The 10,715-nt window shown below is 39.3% G+C and overlaps 1 protein-coding gene across 2 annotated transcripts in view; it reads left to right on the forward strand.

Annotated features, from left to right (window-relative positions):
* Positions 1–10,715, forward strand: part of LOC112693944 (DNA N6-methyl adenine demethylase-like) — a 45,787-nt gene that overhangs the window by 21,157 nt on the left and 13,915 nt on the right. For both annotated transcript variants that reach the window (XM_025569223.1, XM_025569224.1), the window contains exon 2: positions 1,972–2,046. In XM_025569223.1, coding sequence (XP_025425008.1) covers positions 1,972–2,046 — 75 coding nt within the window. The remainder of the gene's footprint in view (positions 1–1,971; positions 2,047–10,715) is intronic.

Raw genomic sequence — 10,715 nt, forward strand, 5'->3', positions numbered from 1 at the left:
GGAAATTTAAAAAAAAAAACCCACGATTTATGACTAAATAACTGAAAAAAGATGTATCGGAATGGTAAAGTTCAATTGTTTCTAGTTACCGTTGTCTTGTCATCAGCATGCAGGTAAACTGCAGTGGATTCGGTTGTCGAACCCTAACGATGTACCTAACCCGTCCGGTAAATAAAATCTTATTGATTTTCACCAACGAAATTCGGCCATCAAAAACAACCGTTGACAAAACACTCGACTTCTCCTCCTTGTTTTAGCCGTTCACGAGTCGATGATCTTCAGTGCGCCTCTCTCGTCCGATCACTTTGTACGTGTTCAGTTTAATCAAATGTTTGCCGTTCCGCGACCGAGAAAAAGGGTTAGCGGATCGATCATCGCGATCCGCGTGCGAATAATGAGAAAAAATTTCCCTCCACCTCCGGCGGCGGAGGCGACGGCTCGTTCAGTCGTACCACACCGTATACATATACAGTATAATTATATTATCGCGCGGCAGATGGGTGCCAGATGTCAATACGTACACACGCACACACACGCTCGCGCACGTACGGCGTGTACACAGTAATCGAGTACAATGTATACCTATACCGTACACGTACTCGTTATGCATGTACTATAAAAATACGTTCGTACGTGTACATAACTTATACGGTACGCGAGCACACGATACCCAGACTGACATGTGCGACGGTAGACGCGCGCGATGACCTTACCGTGGTTGCGGTAGCAGACGCGCGCGCCCGTCTGTACGACGATGAACGCTCACGTTGGCCGTAGGGCACGTGAAAAACGGTGGTCTAAAATTAGATTTTCTACGGTTGCGCGTGCGAGCGCGCACTTTTGCGCACCCCAACGACAACTGCGTTACACGTAGCGGACCGTTGCCGTCGTGAAGTTTCACCGACGCTTCGCCGTCCGTGGTTTGCGGACCCCTGGAACAGAAAAAAAAAAAGTAAACACGTAATACTCGCATCGACGTTGATTCTTAACATAAATTACTCTCTCTCTCTCTCTCTCTCTCTCTCTCTCTCTCTCTCTCTCTCTGTCTGTCTATCTTTATCTCTTTGTAATATGCATACGGTCAAACCTTTTTTAACGAATTTCACGGTTTTTCGGAAAAAAGAAAAATCATCGTTCAATAAAAATTTCATCGAAATCAAAATATCGAATACAATTTATTTCACTTAAAAACACGTTTTCACCGTACGAAACGTATGCGAATAACAACGATAATATGTAAAATAGTAACCCGTATCGTAATTCATTAAGTAGAAATGTATTTTACCGGTAAAACGTCACGATCCCATAAAAAAAATTCGTCGAGAGTTTCGTTAAAACTTCGATTGTGTCCGACGTGCACTGTGCACGTACAACGAGCACTATACGTATGTACCGACCGGGAATTAATGTACGCGCCTGCAGCGAGTCTTCCAATTTAATAATTGACCCGTTCAACTGAAATATACGTACACGTACAGTACATTCAATGATGTGCATGCGACGTTCATCGAATCATCCCTTTCCAGGTCGTGCGATGATAAACTGAATGCCAATAACATACTGTCGCTTAAGTCCATATAGACTCGCGCTCGTGTTCCCGTACATCGATAAATTGTAGAAATTATAGACTGATTGGATAATAGTTTCCATTCACTGTTTGTACGTTGAAACGTGTATAATCACATGCAGTGATATACTCCCAACTATATATTACGGTGACGTCGTCAGTAGATTATAATATTAACAATCATTATTACCGTTATTGTAAAATCGTAAGCGAAAACATTGATTTTATTCTTACCTATTAAACGGCGCGACCGCTTCGAGTCCGTGCTTTAGGTACGCGATCATTATGTATGCGCTGCGTCTAGTATAGTATATTTATGTTTCGTTTTGTTTTCAATTTGTTTATGTTATTTTTGAACTTTATTTTTATTTTCATTTATTTGAATTTATGAACTATTGTTTCAGCACCTCTTATATCTGACCAACGAATCCTATCCTCGAGGGGAAAATCGAAGAGGGCGTGGAAAAGGAAGTCGAGCGGTATGTTTTTATTTTTTTTTTGGTTTTGTTTTTACTTTTTTTTTTTTTTTACTGTTTACGGGTGCTTTGGGTGTTTTTTATGGATATAACAACCCCCCCCTTCCTCATCAATGTGTATCGATTATAACGGTTTCACGGTCGCGTTCTCAATCAAACGAGGCGAACATATCTTTGTCTTGTTGAAACGGAATCGAAATTATGAATTAAGACTGTGAAAAATACAACATTAAAATTATTATGGTCGTCCGTAGCGTAGTAGTGGAGTACTGACATCTAGTGTACCGAATGGTAACTACTCGAATACTGCGTAATTTTATACAGGAAAGTCGAAAAATAATACTTACACAGAATGATGGCAGTTGAAGCACAAACATTTTACAGAGTAATTTTAAATCACGTATATTTTTTCGTTGAGTTTGTGTAGAATATTTGTTAATAATCATGTTCGCGAGGAGTTAAAAAAACTGAAGGATTACTATATGGTTATAGCTTTTTTCATATACCTAAATTTTTTTTCATCCCCAACCGTATTTTTTCGTAGATCGCCACTACTTTGAAAACCTTTTTTCACATTTCGCAATGCTGTTAATAAACTAATGTTGCATTTTTTGGTGGATGATCATCCTTTTTATTCGTCTAAAAATGCGAATAAACGTGAATCAAAGGAGTATTCCGGAACATGTACGAACATTAAAATACGAATCAGTCTAAATCATTAGCGCTTATACACGTCGAATTTCGCGCATGCACACAAATCATTTACAAATACTGATTAGGTGTGATTAGCATAGCATAAGTTAAGTTTCCACGTCGAGATGGTTTTGAACTATCCACGTTTTACTTGTAGGATCCCAATGGTTTTTAGTTTCGTTCGCGGTACATTCGAAACGTACTCCGTAAATGGAATACACGCAAGCGTTCCGTTGCCGATCAATTTTCAAGGGGGTGTGCAATGGTATGCCCTCGTGTGCATTGGGTACGGTTTCTGCTAACGGCCGGAACCATATCTAAGTACGTTCGTTATTTCAAAATGCCAACACTTAGGATACGGTTTTCCGCAAAAACTACGTTACGTGGCCCTATTTTTTTTCTTTTACAAGTAAAACGATAGTCAATCATCAATCGGTGTGTCGGAGCGTTCATGTTGCTCTTGTGTCCATATGCGCACACTGCATCGTGAACGGTAATATTATTAATCCTGTACACGGGTAAGCGAGATAGTTTAACGTTAGCTCGAGTCTGGTTGAAATCGTTTCAAATGCGTTGAGCAGGTAAACGAACTCGTTTCGGGTTTCTAGGTCGGGGCATCATCGCTACAGCTTTCAGGGTTAAGGTCTGGCAGTCGATGGCGCGCGGTGGCGGGCGTGCGTTGTGTGCGGGCAAAAAGACCCGCGGGTTTTCGAGGGGGGGCCCCACTCGTCCGTAACACAAACAGGGTTATTAGGCGAAATCCTTCTCCGCCGCGCGCACACGAAGGGGAGGGGGGTTTAAAAGGGCACTTTGTTGTTGTCGTCGCCTGCGTCGCGCCGCCGCCGTTGTTTTCAATGGGGACAAAAAAAAAACCCGCCCCTCACGAGTCGACGTCGCCGTGGGGTAGGACAGTTACACGACTCGGGAAAAGGGGTGGCAACGGCGGCGTTACCGTCAGCGGTTTAACACGCGCACATGCGGCGCGCGGTGCGTTGCACAGGTATACGTGCACACCTTTCCGCATCTTTCGCGGTCTAGGAGCGTGCACCGCCGTGTCCGGCGCGTGCGTTCGAAATACCGGAAGTACGCGACGGACAAACGAAACGCGAACGACCGCACCAGTTACCGCGGTGTAACGTTGCGGGTACTGTCGTGCCGAGCTTAATTCGGACACACAGGTCCGAACCAATGGCCGTCGCGGAGATGAAAATCAAGGAGGGTGGGGGGGGGGAGTGAATAATATGAAAAATGCCGACTACAATTTTTTTACTCAGTCCGGGTGGTATAGTCAACTGGTATACTCGTACGCAGTCGTATTTTCAACATGTATATATGTGTGTCGGTGTCGCACGTTCTTAATACTGACAGTTTGATTACACGTATACGTACACGTATAATAATATTTTACGTTGCACAATAAGTAGGTACAGTTTAATAAATTTTATTCGTGTACACACGAAACGTGTAATATCTGTTTTCCGTAAGTGAAATTAGGTCGTTCTGGGCTGTAACGAAACGAGTCCGACCGCCGACTGGTGTTTTCGTCGGGGGAGCGGGACACCCTCCCCCCTCACACGGACCCCCCTTCGGGGCGGCCCTGTCCGCAACCGCGCGTAAAGCAACTTTTTTTCACGCACGCACGCACGTGCACCGTTCTCGAGCGCACGTATTCCGTTTTCGTCGCGATCGTCCCGACGGACGCGGTTCCGGTCTCGCGGAACACTCGTGACACGGGGAAATCGATAGTTCGCATGACGATGTTTCGGCAGACCGATGCCGACGACAACGGGTCGTACGGTTTCGTACGGGTTTCGCGTGCCCATTATTTACGATTATTATTACTACGGGTGTGTATTGCTGCACCCTCGCGCCGCCACCCTCCCGACGAGGACCACGAGTGCCGAATACGTGCGCGTGTTGCGTGCACCCCGACCGTAGTTCCACCCTCTTTAATTGCCTCGGCGCACACGTTTTCGCCGCGCGGTAATTACACGCGCGAAACTCTATTACGTGGACGGACGTGGCCGCGACGGGACGCGGGGGACGTTTGAAGAAGTGACGGCACGGACACCCCTCACCCGATAAAACCAATCACTCGTTGTGTACCGCAACTCCGATGTCGTCTAATTAAATAATCCGGAGGCGTGTACGTACGCGGAATGAGCAAAAAAAAAAAAAAAAATCCGATCGCTAAGAGGTGTGACGTTAGGGCGGGGTACCGACGGCCGCGCGCGAGTTCGCGAAAGGTTTGTAATTTCTTTTTTTTCGAACGATAAAATATGCGATTGATAACCTTTTCCCCGGGATAAAAAATACATTTCGAATTGCACGCGTAATAATTTTATTCGACCCTCGGTCGGTGTGTTCGCGATTCGATTGCTCCGACAAATCCAATTGGTAACACTGCGTATTATCGATCGATTTTTCCGTTAAACGTTCGATGCGAAAGCCGCATTTTATTTTGATAGGCAACATTATTTACGGGTCTGTACTCCGTCCCGTGGTCGTATACGACGTTCGGGAATCACTTTGGTGGGGCGTGAAACATTATAATATTACGTATTACACAGCCCTATCGTACGGTCGATTTTTTTTTTTTAATGAAAATTGAACTCCTTCGACTAACATAACAACATCCAATTTCTTGCTGCGAAACTTTTCCTGCCGGTACGTGAATTTAATAAAATTAAATTAAATACATTTAATTTATAACGCGATGTTAAAATTAAAAAAATAATAAAAAAAAAAAAAATACGTAAACTGTACACATGTCGGTCGAAAGAGTATTGGACGTTAGGTTTAATTTATTACGATGTTTTTTCATTTACGATGAAAAATAACGCTATTTTAATTTACGTTGATTGATAAACACGCTACCAAACCGTAATATTTTTATTGGCTCGTAAAATTTGTGTCGTTTTTTTCTTCAAATTATATTGCTTTACGTATGCGTAAAACGTTTTCTAGCGGGAACAATTAATTTCGTATTTTATTCGAGATGTTTATATGTTTTATGAACGAGTGCATACTATCAGAGTACACTACTCCGATTCAGAAGTCCTGCGTAATTGGACGTTGAATTAAAATTAAAAAATAATACTATCATTGGTAACTCAGAATATTCAATTGGCATGTTAACATTAGCTCAAATCATAGAATAATCGAAAACAGCGATTCGGGATTTCATCTGTTTCGTCAGTGATATTTTCATTAGGTTACAAGATTCATCGATTTCGCCAGTACGGGTAGCCTTAACCTAACAAGCAGTTTTAAACACTACTCGTGATCATAATCATAAAATTTTAAACACATAGCGAAAAAAATACACATATTATGATATTATGGTATCATAATTACTATAAGATAATGTTAAAAATACGAGAATAATTCATTTATGAATCAACTTTCGGTTACCAAATAATGGTTTTCTATATTTATTTTATAGTCAATATCACAATCGATATAATCAAGGATAAAATATTTAATATGCGTGTTGAGTTTTTATATATTACACATTATAGGTGATTTGATGAATAAAATATTAAAATGGTAAAATTAGATTATCTTGTTAGTGAAGTACATGCTTTTTTGGCGGAATAGATAAGTCCCCAGCAGTTATACGCGGTGACTTCGATAAAACACGCTATACGTTATTACAACTGATTATTTTTAGGAGCCGATTTCCACCAGTTTGCACGTATCAACTGTCTATTATTGTCAGCGGCACTTCACGGATACCGGTAAACTGTATACGTCCGGTAATTTTATCCATTTCGGAACATTACACGTGCCGTTCTTATTTCACGTGTTTTACCCATTTACGACACTCCAACGGCTTCTGTAGTTTTTGGTTGGGATTAAATCGACAGGATGTCACTTCACGGATCGTTGTTTATTTATGTACGATAGTGTGTTATCCACGTGTGATAAGTAAAAAACGGATAATGCTACGGACTCACGGTTAGGTTAATGTCAACATTTTTTTTTTTCACACCACGTGTCAACTGTGAACCACCATATATTTTTTACCAGACTTTTATACAGTTCCTTTGACAAAAGTTATTGATAATTTGTATTTTTAGATGACATTCGTGAATGCATTTCATATAGAAGTCGGAAATACAAAAAATAAATACTTATTTTTTTCTATATATTAAAAAAAAGACGAACCTAATGTAGATACGTATCTTATTATGTTTTAAAAATTCAGTATAATACCCTTATAGTAAATAAAAAAATCGAATCTAGGATTCATAATTCTAAAATAATTAACCTAAACATACATTTTACATTTAAAAGTTAGAATGATAATATTGTTCGAACAGACGAGGGTTTTTTTTTTTTTTTACTTTATTGTAACATTATTCGAGTATTGACCTAATGATTAACTGATTTAATTGAGGTAATATTGAGATTTTATAACCGTGCAGTTTTTTTGTAAACCTATTGTTGAATAGTATAAATATTACTTATTATTCCATAATGAGGTATAACTCGTGCATTGAAGTTATTTTCCTCTGATTTTGACCGTAAACCGATGGTTTTTCTTGTTTTTGGTTTAGCAATTTAATATTTCAAACCATAACTTACATTATTATTCTGTAGAATTTCATTTAATTTAAACAAAAATCACAAAATGTTAAATTAAATGATCATTAGCGTAAGGGAATTAACAAATTTCGATTTTTAAGATCACTCCATACACACGGTCAACAAAACATAACCTGGAGCGAATGAAATCAGCCGAGAAAAAGCATTTTTAACCGTACGTTTCGATATACCACGGGGGAAAAAAACTGTATTTAAATAAAAATGTAAGTACGAGGAGCAACTTGCGCGTTAGAAAACATTCATGACGTACCGACGCGTACGTGTATAAAAAAAAAAGGTAGGCTACTATAGTTACAATTGAAGTTGAACCACGGGCGTAACTTTGTTGTCGTCGAGTACACGAGTAACGTTTTCTGCGGTCGAACAGTAAACATTGTTCTGACACCGTTGATAACCGCTTATGTTAATTAGTCGTTAAACCGTCGGCGCTTTTGCATCGATACACGAAAATAATGTATTTTCTTACGTGTTACACTTCTCGCACTTCGAGCGAATTTGAAAAACCGAATGCAGACCGTCTGCGCGGACAGTTCGTTTTCAAATAACCTTCGGTAAAGTTATACGACAGTGATGTCATAACTAGAGCGCGGATTTCTATGCAATCACATATTTTTTTCCTTTCAATATTTTTGGATTTTTGTCAGTTATCTCCACGAATCATCATAATTTGAAGCTAATGGTGAATTTTTTTTTGTATATTTCTGCATATTTAGAGGTTATTGCATATTTTTGCATATTTTGGCAAAATTCAAAATTTATTGCATATTGAAGTGAAAATTTAAAAAAAAATGTATGAAATAATATTTTGTCAAGTAAAAAAATTAAAAATAAATTTCATAGTTACTAAATAATAATTTATACATATATATTTAGTTATAAAATAAATAATCGATTATGACGTAAACTTAATCGCTCTTGCTGTGTCAGTCGATTATCGACATACCACTTGCTTCAAATATGCCCCAATAACTTCGGTTGACATCAAGGGTTCGTTTTCGGTCTTTAAAAATATGTTAATCGATAAACGACACAGCTTCACAGAAAATAAACTTGAAATGCATATGATTATTTATTTTAATAATAAATAAAATTTTAAAAATAAATTTTAAGTTCAGAAAATTCTCTAAATTTTTTTGTATTAAGTATATAAGTAATCAATTTTTATTAGTTGAATTATAAATTTTAAATAAATTAAAAATGATTGCATATTTTCATAATTTTGACTGCATATTTTTTACATATTCCCATGATTTCGACTGCATATTTTTTGCATATTTTCATGATTTTTACTGCATATTATACGGCATATTTCGATACTTTTAAGTGCATACAAATCCGCGCTCTAGTCATAACGTTTCGACGTCTGGACGAGTCCGTAAGGAACGATTCGTCGAATTCGTCATCGATCACTTTATGTGATTTTAAAGCCGCGATAAATCGTAAAGCGATTTTAATCGTCTTCGAGTCCGGAGCGTATAGAACGTTTAGTGTTTTTTATTTGTTTTGTATGTTTTGAACCGTTTCGGTACAATATTCACTGTCGGAAGGGTGTTACATCGAACCGAGCGAGATGCGCACGCGTCTGCGTACGAATGTGCGCGTATTATCGCCCGAAAACTTTCTTTCCGGTCGGACTTGCAGCGGTGTTGTAGCGAAGCGTTAAAAAAAAAAGAAAAAAGATATCTCCGTTGAAGCGGACGTTGACCGCCGTCGCGCAGGTTCGTCGACGGCGTCCCGTAACGTATCAATCGTTAACACAATTCCACGCGCGGTACGCTTTTCGTCGAACCGATCGAACGAGTCGCTGTGGTCTTCTGACGGCTGGTACCGTATTGGTTCCCGTCTGGAAAAGGTATTCGATTAGGTGTAGCCGAATCGGTTCCCGTTTGAAAAACGTACTCGATTAGGTATGGCCGAATCGGTTTCTGTTCGCTCGCGCACGTTTTCCATTTCACAGGCTTAGGACCGCCAACTGCAAGAGTAGGTTTGGTTAACAATGTGCGTTAATAATAGAAAACGATAAGACGTTTACAGTTCTAAATGGTTGATTTTGAAAGTCAACTAGTCGTCGCTTAGGTGTACCAAATACAAATAATACAATTTAAAACCACTGCTGATCTGCAAGTTCGAAGCTAATCTTCTTTAAATATTCAATTATCGTAATCTTCTCATTGATGTACTCAGTCATACAATTTTCCAGTGATTTGTTATTTACTAGTAATTTGCTGGTCTCTGTAGAAATACTATAGTTATCTATAGTCTATTATATTTTTATACTCCATCTTGTCGATATAATAATTGTGTCTATATGCCATACATATAGGTTTTAACATTTTTTTTTTTTTTTTGCTCTTTATGCACTTGGATTTTAATTTTTAACAGTGTAGGTAAATTGTGTTAATAATTAAAATTGTCATCTGTACACAAACAGGAGCCAATTCGATTGTACCTAATAAAATATATTTTTCAAACGAGAACCAATTTGGTTATTCCCCTTCTGACAACGTCGCGGGACGGGAGGAGGCAAGTATGTAAATGGAAAATTACGATTTTGCTTCGTACGCGACGCGGTAACGCGGAAAATATAATCAATGGCGTAGCTTGGTAAGAAAGGGCTCCGATGCAGTAAAAATAATTTGGCCCCTCTCTAATATCATCTTATTACGAAAATACAAAATATACAGGTCATATCGTTCTTTCAAATGTGAATACTTACTATGAAACGATAAACGAAAATAATTAACAGATAATCAATAATTATACAGTGTAAAAGGGAAATCTAGTTCGATACCATAAAAAACATATTGCGTGTTCCGTGAATTCTACTTAAATACTCGACCGTAACTAGAATTGATTTTGAATAAACGATCGCCACGCACTATTCAATTTTAATGTTTAACCGTTTTAAATATTTCATAATCAATGTTTTCGCAGTATTCTACATTTACTGTTATTATTCTCATGCTTGTACTTTATTACATCATGTACACCCTTCTTCCCGACGGTGGTTAACAAAAAAAAAAAAAAAAATCATCGAACTACCACGTATGATTTTGGAATTATATTTGTCAACATTTCCGACTATATGAAGGGAGTATAGTTTCGGAATCGTCCGAGGATTCCAAAGCTATCTGTGCTCCAGGGCACCAGGCCCGCATCGCCCTACGGTAGCTACGCCACTGAATGTAACGCGTGTCGCGGGCGAACGGGGATCGGGCGGTCGGACGACACGTCGTTTGTTCCATCGGCTCGCGCTGTATTGCGGACACGTGACCTAAATCGCGCGTAATTCGGCGGCCGGTGCGGGCGTCGGAGGCGGGGCGGGGAGAGACTTCTGTTTCTCGGACGGATGGAGGGGGGGGGGGGGA

This window comes from Sipha flava, unplaced genomic scaffold, assembly GCF_003268045.1.
Source record: "Sipha flava isolate LNK unplaced genomic scaffold, YSA_version1 120_pilon_pilon, whole genome shotgun sequence".
NCBI lineage: Eukaryota > Metazoa > Arthropoda > Insecta > Hemiptera > Aphididae > Sipha > Sipha flava.